The sequence below is a fragment of the Ilyonectria robusta genome (assembly GCF_021365365.1).
Source record: "Ilyonectria robusta strain PMI_751 chromosome Unknown BGZ61scaffold_1, whole genome shotgun sequence".
Taxonomy (NCBI): domain Eukaryota; kingdom Fungi; phylum Ascomycota; class Sordariomycetes; order Hypocreales; family Nectriaceae; genus Ilyonectria; species Ilyonectria robusta.
The window spans coordinates 2,229,999-2,245,584 of record NW_025764435.1 but is presented as its reverse complement, the minus strand read 5'-3'; the positions used below and the strand labels follow the sequence as shown (position 1 = coordinate 2,245,584).

The window sequence follows — 15,586 nt, the reverse complement described above, 5'->3', positions numbered from 1 at the left end:
CTTCGCAGTAAAGCAGAGGGCCTTCCATGATTGGCGCTAAGGATGTGGATGCAATGCTGGACTTGAGTCGTGTGCCGCCCAAATGTGACATGAGCCGTGACGTCGTATGCTCGCCTCCAGTGCGTATTAGTGCTGGAGTCACGTTTCATCGTCTTGCTTTCTTCCTTCCTCCTCTGCTTTTGGCGTGTCCATTCCGGACTAGTGATGTGAACAAAAGGAACGTGGTGAGTTGTGGAGGGATCGTCAAATGTGTGTTGAGTTGGAGATGAATAGTTTGTTGACTTCTGTGGATAATGTGTGTCGTTTGAGACATTGGTCGGTGTGCTCATTCAATCTTCCGCCTCTTACCCTTGGGGGCAGGAGCCATCCGAGGGGTGTAGGTAACAGTCCTCGTTACCACCTCTCGGATGTGTCGTACACTGGTCCGTGAAGACTTCTGCTTCTTCTCGGCAAAGCGAGCCTTGAGGGCAGCATCCCAGTCAAATACTGAGTGGACGGGTCGGGCACTAAAAGGTGACCGAGCAGTGGTGGCGCTTAGGGGAGAGTCCATATGTGAGACAGCCGGGCTGGGAGGTAGCTTGAGGCTGGGGAAGCCGGCGGCCCCAGTTGGCGGTGCCGACATGGGAGCAGAGGTCGGGAAAGGGCTCGGGGGCACGACCGGAGCCGTGGCCGGGGGAGACATGTTGCAAGAGGCCTTTGAACTGGTGCTGGTGGTCGACGTGGGTGAGGAGCTCTCGCACTTGCACGAGCAGTCCGACTGCTTGCTGCTAGCGGTGTCCGAGAGGGAGTCGGGGGTGGTCTGGCCGGAACCCATGGCCGGGGAGTTGAGAGACATGGCCTTGGAAAGGAAGTCGGTGTAAGCCAGAGGCGGGCTGATAGGCGTCTTGATGAAGTCCGGGTCCGGCTTGAAGTTGAAGGAGATGGCAGAGATTGGCGTTGCCGTCATGGCGGAAGTGATCTCGGAGGGGAAGGTAGCGGTAACGGGGGTGGTGAGCTTCCCCAACTTAGGCTTGGTACCAGCCATGATGATAGAGGTGGCCGTGAGGGCGGGGGATATTGGAGACTGGTGGTGGGAGGTCGAGTTGAGAAGTCTCAAATCGAGCTGAGCCGACAACCTAAGCAAGGCGACAGGCTATATTGAAAGTAGTAAGAGCCAACAGTCAGACCCAAGTGATGGGCAACGAGACGCAGGCAGATAGGAGCAGCGAGCGGACAGACTGACTGAGGTAGAGAAGGAGGATCGGGGGCAGGAGGGAAAAGGCAGCACCAGGCTATTATAAGGGAAGGGCTGCGACGAAGATTTGGCGCCGGAGAGAAGCAGGAGGAGGACTGGGGGGTGTGGAGGGGGGGTGGAGGAGGCAGCGTGCGGGTTGGTCTGTGGACGGCGGATGATGGATGGTGGATGGTGGAGAGGGCGTGGAGGGGTGTGTAAGTGTGGATTGGGTGGAGGGGAGGATATGCGGGATGGACCAGCTGGGCGCGTGCGGCAGAACAGCCCAGGGCTCAGCGAAGCACAATGGTACCGCCGTAGCTTAACAGCGGTTGCAGCAGTTGTAGTAGGCAAAAGACGCAGCAGACAGGCGCGAGCAGGGCACAGGCACAGGGCACAGGGCGGCAACTGCAAGAGGCGAGCAAGGGGGGCGTGTAGCGGTAGTCCGCGTGCGTCTGTGTCTGCGGATGTGTGAGTGTGAAAGTGTGAAAGTGTGGATGTCGAGGTGCAAGCAATGTGGGTGGCCCAGCGTTGGTCCAGCAAGAAGGCGGATGATGCAGAGCTCGGCGTTGTCACTTCCAGATTTGCTCGCTTTGACTCGCTCTGTCACACGCTTTTGCGTGGATTTTCAACCGCCGCCAGTTTGGACGACGAGTCGTTAGGTGGATGACGCGCCTGTAGGCCGGGTGGCGGATGACGCTCGTGTTGGTCTGGGGTTCCGGGGGATTAGGCTCTGAGCTGAACTGACGCGAGCCAGAGCCGGGATGTGCACTGTGACGGAGCTTGAAATGTGCTGCTGTCTTGTGCAAGTGTGTTGGGCCCGTTGGTCGTCGACTTGACACGCACGACGGGTTGGTGGTTGTGGTGGTTGTAAGTCGGTCGGTTGGTTGACGCGGATTGGGCGAGCCAGGGCGGGTCCGTTTGTGATGGTGGATTAAAGCGGCACGCAGAACCAAGAGCACTCGAGGAGCATGAGCACTGAGCAGGGAGCCTGGGCAGGGAGCGCTGCAGGGAACACAGCAGGGGTACAGAAGGACTGTTTGGGCTTTTGCTTTTTGTATTCTCGAACACCCTTGTCCTGGAGGTCCTGGTCGATTCTCCTTGTCAGGGAGCTGTTTGGGCCTTTGCTGGCGCCGGGTTTCTGGCCCAGGTGGTCGGCGAGGAATGTGATTCGACAGTGGACGCCTGGGGAGCTGCGAGGCCGGGCGTCTCTCTCGGCTTTTTGGAGGGGTTTGGGCCGTTTGGTTTAGAGGGGGATCGCAGGCTAGGAGACGGAAGTGCCGAGCGAATGGCGATGGAATTTGACGATTCCCACGAGGATGGGCGTCTGGCGTCGGCGATTAAAATCGACGGTGACGAAACTCGGAAAGGCGTTGGTCGGTTTGCCTGGTGGTGGAGGGGGTAGAATACGACTCGTGAACAAAAATCAACAAGCCAAGTCGAAACAACGTCGACAATAAATGCGGGATGACCAGGTTGGGAGTGGGAGAGTGAAAAGAGATGGGGTGGAGTGAGTGCCTGCCTGGTGTTGCTCGGCGTTGGTGAGAAGATGACGTGGGAGAATGAGAGGGCAGGAGAGAACCACGCTCGTAACTGCCTGACGTAGGTTTGAATCCTGAGGGTTTCCGATCAACGGTGACAGGATAGTATCGAGGCTGAGGAAGGGACTCGGTTGTCGTGATGGACTCGGGATGCTCCTTCTTCATCATGATGCGCCACCCAGCCGACTTTATCTACTTTTTTAACTCGGTCCCGTTTGTTTGACCTCGTCCTCGCAACAACAAACAACCCCATCTACTCGACTCTGTCCCATCGTCAACCTCTTCTCGAAACCGGTCCTCGTTCATCTCCAAGTCCCCAAAATTAGACCTCGACCCCATCACGGCCAGGTCGGGTCTGCCTCAGTGCGCGCGCGCCTGCTCTCACCATCCACTCTCCAACCACGACGGCCCTCCGACGAGCCATCGCCATCCAGTCCAATGCTGTCCCACGTTGTCCCACACTGTTCCACGCCTAGCAGCGCGGCGGCTCACTCGGAGACCGCCCCCGGGCTGTGGCTGCCAACGTCCGACGATCAGACTCGTCTAGTCTTGCTCGCTCCGCAGATGCACCCGCCGCAACAGAGAGCGCGCGCCACACGAGGCAGCCCGTGAAAGGTGGCCACGGCCAGATCCAATGTCCTCTCCTAACCAGCCACCAAGCTGCACCGATAGTATGCATTGAGGAGGGAATGGAGGCCAACTCGCAGCGCGCGCCTGCTGAAGGAGCCAGTATCATCATATCCAATCCAGATATTACTACTGCGATTGGGAGCCACTAGCATGGGAACCTCTGATCGCCCCGTGGTTGGTGGACGAAGCCTATCCTTGTCGTAATAAGCGCCGTCCCAAACCTGGTTGATGGCAATACTGAATCCTCCAGGCGCTCGTGGAAGGCGCTGCGCCAAATTCTCTCGTCAATCTAGACCCATGACCGACCAACCTCCCATTCCCACTCGAGCAAGGCGCATTCCCCCTCTGCCGCTACGCTGCTACTGCCAGCGGTTGCATATGTCGCTGCTGTTGGTGCGTGCTGCTATTGCTAGCGGCAAGGCATACTCCAAGAGACTTGGTTATCTAGAGTAAACATTTGCTGACTGCATCAGAGACCCTCACAAGTGCCTGTGCCATGGAAATACATTGTCAAGGTCAACATGTTGGTTGAGTGTCCTTGTCTCCTGGGACGGGCTAACTTCCCTGCTCCCCGGAACTAACTGCTCCATCGCTCCATCCTCTCGGGTCCAATGTCCCTTGCTAGCAGCCTAAGCTACAAGACCAATATTACGGAGTAATGTCAATCAAAATCTTCCCAGCCGTGAGGATCGTGATCCTCTGCCTGTGTGGACAAAGTGTCCCCCGGTGTTTAAGCCTAATCGGGTGTTCAAAGTACGTGTGTCTATGGCCGCAGTGACATGCGAAAGCCTTCACCTACAACTACATGCGCCTTGGGACAATCAAATCAAACCATTACAACCGGATTATACCTAAATAGGACAAAGGATTCAGTGTATCGTTGGGGTTTTCTTTAGATATTCGGCGCTCGCGATTACACAGGCAGTACATTTGTCAACACAGGCAATTGATTGCGATCCAACTTGCCGTCCCGGCTCACTGGATTGCTCGTCAAAACACCCTGGCTTGGGTCTTGAGCTAGCCCTTTCATCTCCGGTCCAACACACTCGGACGCTCCCTGTCAGTGGTTTTTTGTCTCAACCTTGTCCCCCCCAGTCTTGATGGGTAACATTCTCACAGCCATCACACCCTCTTCATTAAGCAAGCGCGTCGATCAGTGAGAATAATGCAACCGCCCAGGCATTGTACGCTTCGCCGGCCACCATAGCTCAGGCCACCACTCCTGCCAGCAAACCTGTTAGAAGCAGCTTCCTAGCGCCGTTGGTCTTTGTCGCAGTGCGCGTCTATTGATGCCGATTCGGATGGCACGGCGCCTTCTCGACGAATCCTTCTGCTTCAATCCCAGAGGAAGCATCGTTGTGTACCTTATGGGATATTCTCATCGGGCCAACGACTGCAAGCATGGTGTCGCGAGACGCCGGGATTCAATTGCTGTCCCTTATCAGAGGGAGTTATTGGCCCACAGGGGTACAGGAGTCCTATCGGGACTCCTCTGGTTCCTGGCTCGGAGACGGTTTGAAGGAGGAGAAATCAAGGGCTTCTATTCACCGCCTCCTCGGAACGGCCCTCCGATTCGTATCCAGCAACTTCCACCATCCACGATACGGGCTAACAACAACAAGAGCCATCTCTCCCAATTACCTCCGCTCATACCCCCGGGCCAACAACAAGTTCCCAATTCCCTGCCTTGCTGCCTTGCTGCCTTGCTGGGATGTCTTACATCCACGCTGTCGGTAACGAACAGACTTGGACCAACATACATCGCATTACGGTCTTAGATGAGTTCTATTTCGATGGAGGCACTGCCCAGGCGAGCAGTTGCCTTGCATGAGTCGGTCGACACACGCGTCGCCTTCAGTGGTGTGAGGCTTTTCCGGCTCCGCATTCGTGGAGATATTCATATCAAGCGTGATGCGGCCCTTTCATGCATCACATGGCAGACTTTTGGCAGGCTTCGGCAGCGGATTAACGTGCTCTAGTGCTGTAACGGGTGATGTTATCATGACAAGTGTTGTCTAGCATTCTGCCTTGTGGTGTCTTGGAGTGGCTGGGAATCTCGTCGCGGTCTCGTTACGAGGGGCAGCCTGGTATGCCGTCCATTCGGTCATTTTCCATGCCGATAACTCTTTTCTTGCGCATGAGAGGCTAGGTAGGGTGTATTCTGTGATGGAGTGGTGTGATAATGGCGACATTGGGGGGAAATACCGGACATGCCAGCTCCCCCAGTTGCTGTGCGACAGTCTGCGGGCATATGATGTCGGGCAGGGACATGTGGTTTCGTCGAGGACCTACCAAGCCTCTACTGGGTACAATATTCCACGTTATCTTTACTCTATCTGCTTTATCCATCATCCATTCTAACCAGCGTCCATGGACTGTTGTCGTGAGCCACCTTGTTTCGTGAGCTCTCCTCAGCTCTACTCGCTTGCTTCTATATGCTGCTGGTGAAAGTTCGGATTCACTGCGATATAATTCCCGTGATGTCGTGTGTGTCACGTTTGTGAGGCTCCTCTGGGGATACGACATATCTCTTAGGTCTTGCTCAAGAAGAATAAACAAGATGTCTTCAGTGCGCTACGAAGGTTGGTCCTCTGGGGTGACTAATGTAGGTACGGGCTGACAGTCGACTCTCAGATCTGTGGACCTTGAACAACGGAGCTATGGTAGTCAACACCACTGTGGTAGTTAAAAATTGGCGAGATTCTTTTCGTCTTTCGTTATTGTACCAATGGTGTTGCCCCCCTCTTGAGTATTGAAATTGTAATGTCACTTACCCTATACCTTTCTCGTTGTTGACCTTGCGGTGTCACTCGCCGGAACTGGGCACTACGTATGGGTCTGGTTATGAAAGCACCCGTGTATTTAGACTATATACGTATGTGGTTGTCTATTGGTGAGCTTTTTGGCTCGGTATCAAACTGTGCTCAGGTTGTGATAATGAAATTAGAGTATTTGAACATGGACGCATTCTCACCACTCCGAGCTCTCCATCGCACACAAGCCTCATTCGAAGCCACCCACGCACGGGTATAGATGGGATACCACACATGCAGAGACAACTGCATCTGCACTGACACTGTAACTGCAAGAGAGAAATATGCGGGATATCGGAAGAACAATGTGAACGTGAACGCGGTCGGTCTGTGGAGCCCCTGCCAACGACACTAACCGCACAAACCCACCACTGAATTCAAACATTCACAGTAGAGCAGTCCTCGATTTAATCTACCCAGGTACATGTATAAGAGTTGCCGGTATTCCATGTGAGAACTTAGCCAACTACGTAGCATTACACTGCACGAGAGGCCTAGCCGGACTGACCACTAGCTGACATCCAAAGACAGGAATGCGACTCTGAGACGATTAGAGATAATCCATACATATGTACAGCAAGATGGAGGCGCGAATGTTACTAGGAAGCACGATGAGACAGACAGAACTCAAAAATTTACCACAATCGCCGATGTCAAGTTCATGAAGATGACGAGGACAGGCAAAGCCAACTTGTTAAATGTGTTGGGCTTGAACAGACAAAACAGCACTAGAGAACCAATCGAAGGTAGAAGCAAGATGTCAAAATAAGACTGAGATCTAGTCACAAATGTAATTCATTTGATTGATCTGATTAATTAGTTGCTGGTGGAAATAATGTACTTGCTACAGAGCAACAATAACAGCAGCCAAGGCGGTGATAAAAACGCCAGTCAGCTCGGGGTGACGATGACTCCGGCGGGTTCACGTTGCGACCACCATCCTCGACATTCCACCGTCTCATGTGCCATTAGCCACGTCACATCCTAAGCGCCAGGAACGCGACGAGGTTACTTTAGATGATGATCGCCAAAGGAGGTCGGAGAGACGCTCCGTCAACGGTAACGCCAAAGGTCATTCGCGCCGACGCTCGCGTCATGCCCGAATCCCGAGGGAGCACGGCTGAAGGAGCACGGCCGAAGGAGCAGGGGATAGATGATTGCAGTTTGGCCAAAGGTCCCGACGGGCGGATGGGCGTCATATCAGTCGCGGAGCGAAGAGCATAGGGAGAAACGTCCCGCTGTGTTTAAGCGCGGAGGAGGGGGGGGGGGAATGATTACCGACGAAGCAGAGGCGAGGAAAATGGAGGATTGCTACGGGCGAATCGGGGAGAGGTGGATGTGACGGGCTTCCCTGTGGCCCGAGCCTAGCTCCGGTGTGGCCGAGCGGGAGAAAGAGGAGTAAGAGAAACAAGGCTGCGGACGGCTGTGATGGACGGGAATCACAACCCGGTGACGCGGAGGTGATGGTTGGGAGACGATCCGCCCCATGTGAACGGCCAGGACGGGGAAATGAGACACGAGGGTTAGACATTGCGGGTGGTGGCTGACGGAGAAAAGGCAGCGAGCGGCACGAGGCGAGGGAATCAATTGAGAGCGAGCGTCTGTTCTAGATGGGATTAGATTGGGCCGTGGAGCGCTGAGGGTGTCTGGAGAAGCAGCCTGAGATGCGATATGGTGTGGACGGGTGGTTTGGTGGCGCGAGGAGGAGGAAGAGGAGGAGGCCTGGCTACTGATACGCCGCCGTGGCCTGACGGAACCATCCAGCATTGACCGCACTGGATGCTTGATGAGTTGGGGTTCCAGGCCAGAGACAAGTGCAAGTTGACCAGAGCCAAGATCCAGGACCGTTGTTGGCATAGCCTGAATGCAAATGCAAGACGCAGGCATGTATTAGTTCGAGGAACCAACAACACAGCGGGCAGACGAGACGATGATGCCCAGCTTCCCCACCACCCAGGTAACGTCGAGGACGCGCCCTGGGTTGTCAGTCAAGTGAGGCGAGTTGATCTGTCACTCTGCCGGGGGATTCTCTTTTGGAGCTACTTTTCTCGCATTGCGTTGGCGGCAGCCGTTGGGCGTCGAGGCATCGAGGCATCCCAGAAGAGGAGCCAGCGCCTACGCCGTGGTCTTGAGACCTGAAGGTCGCCTGTCGCCTGTCGCCTGTACATACATTGCCCACGCACTCGATGGGACGATTTGGTTGCCGTCGACCGTCATCAATCACATGCCGCCAGGGTATTGGCGGCGATGAAAGTGCGTCATGATGCTCGAGGAGCAGCGTCAGTCCACGGCGCCTGTACCCGAAGTCGAGATGATGCCAGTGCACAGCGTACTGTGGCGTCCCCCACCACCTCCGTCATCGTCCTGGGTGTCGCCCCATTAATGGTCAATAATGCTCGCCGTCTCTCCAACGTGATAGGAGGCGAGAAGGGGATCAACGGCTTTGTCTTGGATCCTTTCCAACCACTCAGCGGCACCAAAACTGCGACCCAGATCCCGAGTTGGAAAGTCAGTAGAAGCCTTTTCGTCAAAGGGATTTGCCCGATTGCCCACACAGCTGCCCAACCAGATATCACTAACCCACACGGCGCAGCACCACGACGGGTACAACGCGCACCCACAAGGCGGCAGGCCCCACACTCCATTCACATTCACATCACATCCACAACGCAGTGCACGCAGTGCGGGACACTCGTGTTGCCTCGCAGTACACACTACGTACAGGTGCAGCACAGTCTGGTACGACGGGATCAATAATACCCAGCGGCATAAGGCAACAACAGCACAGCGTAGCACCACCACGACAGCCTGTCCTGGCGTGATGGGTGCTTGATGGTGGTGGTCTCTTCGTCCGCGACAAGTCTCGAAGACGAACGAGGGAGAGCGCAGCGTGTCTCATGCCGAGGGGAGCCAAAGCACAACTCAACGTGACATACCAAGACAAGACAAGACAAGACCACACCAGACAAGACCAGACAAGACAAGGGATGCCTCGACCTCGCTGCCCCCCACGATCGGATCGCACCGGCCAAAGCAACGGCGCTGCTGCGACGAGAAACTCAGGACACCAGTGCGAAGCAACCAAGTGACTACATGACCATCACATCACACAGACCCTTCGGCAGCCCGTCCCGCGCCTGGGCCACGAGGTTTCCTGTGTTGCACACTCGCGGAATCACTCATCACCCACTGAGCACCTCGAATCCAAAGTGCCAAGAGCGTGTGGACCACTCACCGACTTCATCACTGTTACGTACGAACCGCTGCGGGCGGCCGCGGCCTCTGAATTCACAGACTCGAGAGGGGGCCTCCTCAATTGACGGGGGTCAGGCGGTGCCTCTGCTCGTCCCTGGGTGCATTAGGGGACAGCGACGCGTCCCAAGCTTGGGCCAAGGGAGCACAGCGAAATGCAACCGCATCCTCCTCTTTGTCCCAGATACAGCGAAATCCATCATCCTTGACCCCGTCCATGCGCGTTCTGCCTCCTGAGTGTGCGTTGGTGCACCGTACTCTGTATGTACGTGCTACCGTCTAGTGTGCTTCGTACAGTGCCGCGGAGACAGGGCCGCTCGGGAAAAGCAAAGCCTTTGGCAAACAAACATGCGGAGACATTGCATTGAGGCATCAGCGAGGCATCAAACAAAAGAAAAAGAAAAAAAAACTCGAACAAGCTGGGAATGTCTCGCTCACCAATGCGCCATGGACGACGGAGTCACAACGTTCGCTGCCCCGGTCGCATTACCACACCGACATTTTCCTTGTTTCGTGTGGTGTCTCCGATCGATGTGCTCACTTTACTCATCACACTGGCTCCGACAGCCCGACAAGGCTCTCAAAGGAGGCAAATTCGACATCACGTGCAGACAGAGGACCTAGGCCCTTCTAGGGAGCGCCACGAGCGGTTCCGGTGCTCGCATGTGGTCAAGCGCCCATGAGGCCCAATTCACAGCGGCCCAACCAAACCCACCGCCTGAGGCCCGCCCAGCCCACCTCCCAGCCCATGTCCAGCCCATGTCCAGCCCATGTCCAGCCTCGCAGCTCGGCAAGCCCATCGTAATAGCGCCCGTGTTCAAGCTCTAGAAATCGATAGTCGAAGTCATCGCCAACGCCAACGCCAACGCCAGTCGCAGGTTGAGACAACCCGTCCCAGGATCCGGAATGGTTACAAGGAAGGAGCAAGCTGAGCTGGAAGGAAACCCAAGTCACATCACGCCGAGGCAAATACGAAAGGCCTCCAGGTTACCGCTAACTTTCCAGCCCCAGGTATCCGTACCTAGGTAGCTGCCAGTTCCGAGTGCGCCGCCCCCGTCGTCCGCCGGAAGGTAAAAAACTTGGGCTAATTTTAGTCCCCGAGCCTGGACTGCCAGCTCAGACACACACCATCCATCATCGATCTGAGTGATCGGCCGACGGAGGGGGGGCAAGAACAAAACACCTGTTTTTGGCTTCCACTGCTGGCGTCATTGGGCACAGTTTGTACTGCAGCGCGGATGCATTGTACCTGTCTAGGCTGTCTGCCTTGCTGGGAGTGAGAGAAGAGGCGAGGCGAGGAGTGGGCGGCGGTGGACAACAATAGAGAGGCGGTCTGGCATAGCGGGAGAGGGACGAAGGGAGTGGCGTTAGAAAAGACAAGGCGGAGGAAACAAAAGACGAGACAATACGAGACAAGTTCGGGAAAAGACCCTCTCTAGCAAGGAGAGGATGACACTGTGTGAGCTTGTGAGTGTGTGTGAGTGTGGGTGAATACACTTTCATTCCCAATTCCCCAAAGTATGGGGGAGGGAGTCGGAGAGTGGGGGGGGGGGGAGCAGGATGAGGAGAATCGACGAAACAGTGAAATGAAACTGCTAGGAAACTGGGAGGAACATGGAAGAAAGCGTAATCGCTGGAGACAACTACGTTAGCTATGCACGCTGACGAGTAAAAGTCTCCTCAGTCGAGCGGCCGCAGTGCATGGTTGGTGGATAGACAGAGGCCGAGGTACCGTAGTGGCCGAGAAAACGAGTTTCGGGCTGCAACTGAGAGCGCTGTCCGGCAATTGCCCTCTCTGGACATCTATCCCCAGCTGCGTAATTGAAGCTGAAAGGGCATGCGACGGGGACGGAGCTCTGTCCCGGGGTCAAGTCCCCCGGGACGACGTCCCCAAGAAAAGAGAAGAAAAAAAACCCCTCCCCAAACGGGACTACCGTCTCAGAGCGAGGGAAAAAACCGCGCCACTTCTTTTTTCTCTGCATCACGTCATGTCCGCAAATCAAAATCCAGACCAGCTGCCAGCCACCGGGGAGCCCCACCGGAGGGCTGAATCAGCCAGTCACAAGTGTTAAAAGAGTCTGGTCCCGCCCCTCAAATCATCTCGTCGCATTTCCTCGTCCTCCTCGCGGCTTCTCCTCCTCCACGGCCAATCAATCCTGCTGCTTCCTCCACTCGACAAGCAATCAGATTCGTCCCAGCGTCGAAACACCTTTCTGTTCGCTGGCCATTCACAGCGACTCGACTAATTGGACAAACGCCTTGCCCGTCCCCTTGCCGTGGCTATTGCCTGTTCGACGACGGCCCAGACTACAAGCTTTCCCGCGCAACGACAGGTCGGGTTTGCGATTCGCTCAACCGCCCGCCCAGTCTCCCCAAACGGCAAAACTGCTCAGGCGCGCGCAGCACAGAGCCGCCCGCCGCCCTGGTGTCAGCACCGTCAACAACAGCTTCAGCCTGCTGACTCGACGGCGCCAAATCGACGACAACGACTGCCGCTGGCAACTGGCAACTGACAGCCACCTGGCGCATAGTTTGAGTCCCGTCAACTGAGAGCTGTCAAAGCCCAAAAGACGCTCAGCTGCAGCCTGAAAAACGCCGTGCCCACTGCGCACGTTACCTAACCTTTTCCCTCTCTCCACGACTTTACCCCATTCCCTCTCACTCCCCTCTCGCACCCTCCTCCCACTCTCTCTCACTGAGCGCGTAACACGCCCCCAACTGAGGAGTGCGTTTGACAACAAAGGCGCGTCCCGCCCCTACTCCGAGCTCCAACTCCAACTCCAACTCCTCTTACCTTGGCTTGCCACTATCAGGCTATCTCTGACGAGCTATTCCCTCTGGTCTTTCTTCCTCATTCACCCTCTCCCCCTCACTCGCCTATCCGTGTTAGTCCCTCCGCCGGCGCACGCACAAAGCTCCCGTCCCCGTACCCGCACGCGCACGCGCACTCACGCACGCACGCACTCAATCAACTCTTTCTGCCGCGCGACCGTCAGCCCTCGCCCACCCGAGACAGCCCACCCCCAATCCCCATCTACCCACCTCCCGCCACCAGCAAATCAGCACGCTCTTCTCGCGTCGCCTTTTTGACCTCTCTCAACATCGCAACAACTGAAGCCTATCATTGTCTCCAGCTTCGCCTTCATCAACTCCATTGGCCGCTCTCCTTGTCAGGTGACGGTCTGTGCCTGCGGATCCCGATTTTACCCCAGATTCACAGCCATCAATCAGCCTTCGCGACAGCCTGTCGCGTCGACAATTTGGAGTGCCTGGAGCTCTGCCATTTCCGCCTCGCCCGCCGTGCATCCGCGTCCGCGTTTGCATCTGTCGCACCGCACACCACAAAAAGGTACGTAGAGCCTCCCTCGTGCAGCCACCTGCGAACAACGACGCATTCCCTTCCCCCCTCCCAACCACCTCGTTGGTCGCCTTCCCTTCGGGCCGTCAGTGTGTGAGTGCTTGCACACGCGAGCGAGCTGTCATTGCATCCGCCCCATCAAGCGTTGAGCAAGCGTCGACCGTGCTGAGGTGCTGAGCGAGAGAGCTGTCGCGCCTTGCTTGAGAGCCGCGCCTTTTTTTTCTCCTCTGGCTGTCAGTCGCCTTTCGCATTGACAGCACGCTTTTCGCTTGGCTACGGCTCACTACCACCCTGCACGCACTCACCCTGGCCTCACACGCTTCTCACTTACACCGACTCTTGGTGCTTAGGTGCTTGAAGCTCCCTCCCCCCCGCCTTGATTGTACTGCACTGCACTGCACCGTCTGAAACCCTAACGAGGCTCATGCTGACGACACGGACATAGCCGCTGCTGCTCCGTCTGACGGCTCCCAAGATCCCTGACGAAGCATCAACGCTTGGTACGTACCGTCTTTTCTCTTTTGTGTTGCCTGTCTCGCTCTCTGTGTCTTGGTCGCACTTGGGCCCGGCAGTGCCGTGCGAGGAGCGCACGCTTCCTTGGTCGACCTTCCTGATTCAAGCCCTCCCCGGCCATACACCCCCTCGCACATCGTCACCACCTTTGGCATCACTGTCTCCTCTCTTCTCCCACGAGCTGGGTCACTTCAAGCGTCGTGACACAACGGTACCCCCTGCCCTCCCAGCCTCGATATGCACGCCCGTCCCTTTTGTTGTCTTGTTTGCCTGCCTCCCCGCCCCACTCCCTGTCGCAAGGCGCAGGACTGCAGCTATCCAGAGCACCGGAAGAGACTCGAGCCTCCTCGTCCAACTAGCTTGGGCGCCGCCTCGCCTTGACGCTTGCCTTGACGCTGGCCTTGACGCAAGTCCGATGCGAGGTCCCATAGCGCCTATCTGGATGCGTGTAGCAGCCTAGGGCCCGCTCTCGTCGTCGGTCCGGTTCGCTGTCACTCGTGTCTGCGCCGCCACCACCACAACGACCCCAAGCCGCTGCTGAGCCGGCCGGCGTGTTGACCGTGGTGGGCGTGGTGGGCATGGTGGGCCTGGGTCTTGCATATTCCGTCATGCATGGTCTCTCTGGGCTGCCAACGCATCAAGAGTGTGTGGCTTCCAGACGCGCGCTGCACCCCTTCCCGCCAGGCCCCTCAGTCCCTCCCATTCCCCATTTTCTCCATCCCCCTTCATCCTGGCTGGCATATATACACCCAAGCTAACGCCTATGGTTGGACAGAACTCTTTGAGCAAGCAACTGACCAGCCAAGTGCAGTTTCGCGTCGCGGTCTGCCCTGTGCTCGACAATCCAAGCTCTCTTTGCAACTCTACCTCGCTTCGTTCTCACGTGGCCTCGATTCAAGTTACCTCAGCCACCCCAGACCGTGTCCAGCCACGACATCAGCCCGCATATGCCGTGGTCGACCATCTGAGCTGCCTTGCCCCCATCCCGCCTGCCAGCTCATCCACGCATATCCAATAGGTTGGGTGCCCGGACATCCCATACCTTTGGGACAACCCTATCGTCAAAACCGACGACTCCCAACCCGAATGCCCAACTATACCCAAGCAACCAACGGACCTTAAACACCCCGCAGCTCGCTAATCGGGTCCCTCCTTCGATTGCAGCTATTCGTTATCTGCGCTCCTTGCTCTGCCATTGCTCCATCTCTGCGCCTCGCGTTCCTTCGTCAGTTTGAGCCTCATCACTCGACGACGAATTGAAACGCGACGAGGACACCGTGCCTCGACAAACTCCAACGAGCTTCGACTCCTAGTATAATGGAGTACGCTCAATACACACAGCAACAACAGGCCGCACACTCAGGTTACACAAACTCGGGCGCTCAAAACAGTATCACCTCGCCCACAAACCACAGCATCAACCAACACGCGGTGCAAACCTCGCCGATTCTTTCCAACCAGCAGCAACCACCGGCTCAGGGACACAACATGTATCAACCACAATACGGCGTCCCACAGCAGGGTATGCCGCAAGTCCACTATGGAATGCCTGGCATCCAGGCGGCCGCAATGGCCGCAACCGCCGCTGCCTCTGGCTCAAATTACGGCTATATGCCATCCGACCCCAACATGCCTCACAGCTCGCCCCGAATGGGTGCTAATGCGAAGAAGGACGGCCGCCAGTCCCCTCGCATGAACAACATCTCTCAAATACCTGGTCGCCGAATGAGCCAGGTCACGAGTCCCGGAGTACCCAATGCCCAGGCCATGATGAACCACGCCGGGCCTCGGCCAGGTGTCGCCCCTCCTCAAATGACCCAGGCGCAGATGCAGCATCCTCAATCGCCAGAGGTGCCCGCAGGCACTGGTGTTGAGGAATCACCCCTCTATGTCAATGCTAAACAATTCCACCGCATCCTGAAGCGACGCGTCGCTCGCCAAAGACTTGAGGAACAGCTCAGGCTGACCTCCAAGGGCCGGAAACCGTACCTCCACGAGTCACGACACAACCATGCTATGCGCAGGCCCCGTGGCCCCGGCGGACGATTCCTTACTGCGGAAGAGGTCGCGGCTATGGAGCGAGAAGCTACCAAGGGACCAGACGGCAGTATCGACGGCGGAGATTCTGTTGTGTCAACGAAGGCGTCTGGATCCGCAGGGACCAAGCGCAAGTCTGAAGCCGACACTGAGACCGCGAACAAGAAAGCTAAGACAGACACAGCAAGCTCCAAGGATGAGGAAGACGAGGATGACGGCTGAGCACGCGTTG

At 56.6% G+C, this 15,586-nt stretch overlaps 6 protein-coding genes across 6 annotated transcripts; 4 read left to right on the top strand and 2 right to left on the bottom strand.

The window, feature by feature from the left end:
- Window positions 1–325: 325 nt before the first annotated feature.
- Window positions 326–1,024, bottom strand: BGZ61DRAFT_525578 (uncharacterized protein; the record flags this gene model as incomplete). Its single annotated transcript, XM_046252795.1, has 1 exon — window positions 326–1,024. The coding sequence occupies one exon, from the start codon at window positions 1,022–1,024 to the stop codon at window positions 326–328; it is 699 nt and encodes a 232-aa protein (XP_046112237.1).
- Window positions 1,025–3,880: 2,856 nt separating this feature from the next.
- BGZ61DRAFT_438328 (uncharacterized protein) lies at window positions 3,881–5,724 on the top strand. Its single transcript, XM_046244227.1, has one exon. It carries the CDS (start codon window positions 4,671–4,673, stop codon window positions 5,157–5,159), a length of 489 nt encoding a protein of 162 aa, XP_046112236.1. The 5' UTR covers window positions 3,881–4,670; the 3' UTR covers window positions 5,160–5,724.
- Window positions 5,725–7,461: 1,737 nt separating this feature from the next.
- On the bottom strand, window positions 7,462–8,261 carry BGZ61DRAFT_16132 (uncharacterized protein). Its single transcript, XM_046237470.1, has one exon. The coding sequence runs from the start codon at window positions 8,079–8,081 to the stop codon at window positions 7,506–7,508; it is 576 nt and encodes a 191-aa protein (XP_046112235.1). The 5' UTR covers window positions 8,082–8,261; the 3' UTR covers window positions 7,462–7,505.
- A 180-nt stretch (window positions 8,262–8,441) lies between these two features.
- On the top strand, window positions 8,442–9,683 carry BGZ61DRAFT_470887 (uncharacterized protein; the record flags this gene model as incomplete). Its single annotated transcript, XM_046248140.1, has 2 exons — window positions 8,442–8,933; window positions 9,135–9,683. The coding sequence occupies 2 exons, from the start codon at window positions 8,442–8,444 to the stop codon at window positions 9,681–9,683; spliced, it is 1,041 nt and encodes a 346-aa protein (XP_046112234.1).
- A 4,155-nt stretch (window positions 9,684–13,838) lies between these two features.
- Window positions 13,839–14,537, top strand: BGZ61DRAFT_16052 (uncharacterized protein). The gene has a single exon (XM_046237464.1). It carries the CDS (start codon window positions 13,930–13,932, stop codon window positions 14,437–14,439), a length of 510 nt encoding a protein of 169 aa, XP_046112233.1. The 5' UTR covers window positions 13,839–13,929; the 3' UTR covers window positions 14,440–14,537.
- Window positions 14,538–14,634: 97 nt separating this feature from the next.
- Window positions 14,635–15,576, top strand: BGZ61DRAFT_525576 (CCAAT-binding transcription factor (CBF-B/NF-YA) subunit B-domain-containing protein; the record flags this gene model as incomplete). Its single annotated transcript, XM_046252794.1, has 1 exon — window positions 14,635–15,576. The coding sequence occupies one exon, from the start codon at window positions 14,635–14,637 to the stop codon at window positions 15,574–15,576; it is 942 nt and encodes a 313-aa protein (XP_046112232.1).
- Between the last annotated feature and the right edge of the window lie 10 nt (window positions 15,577–15,586).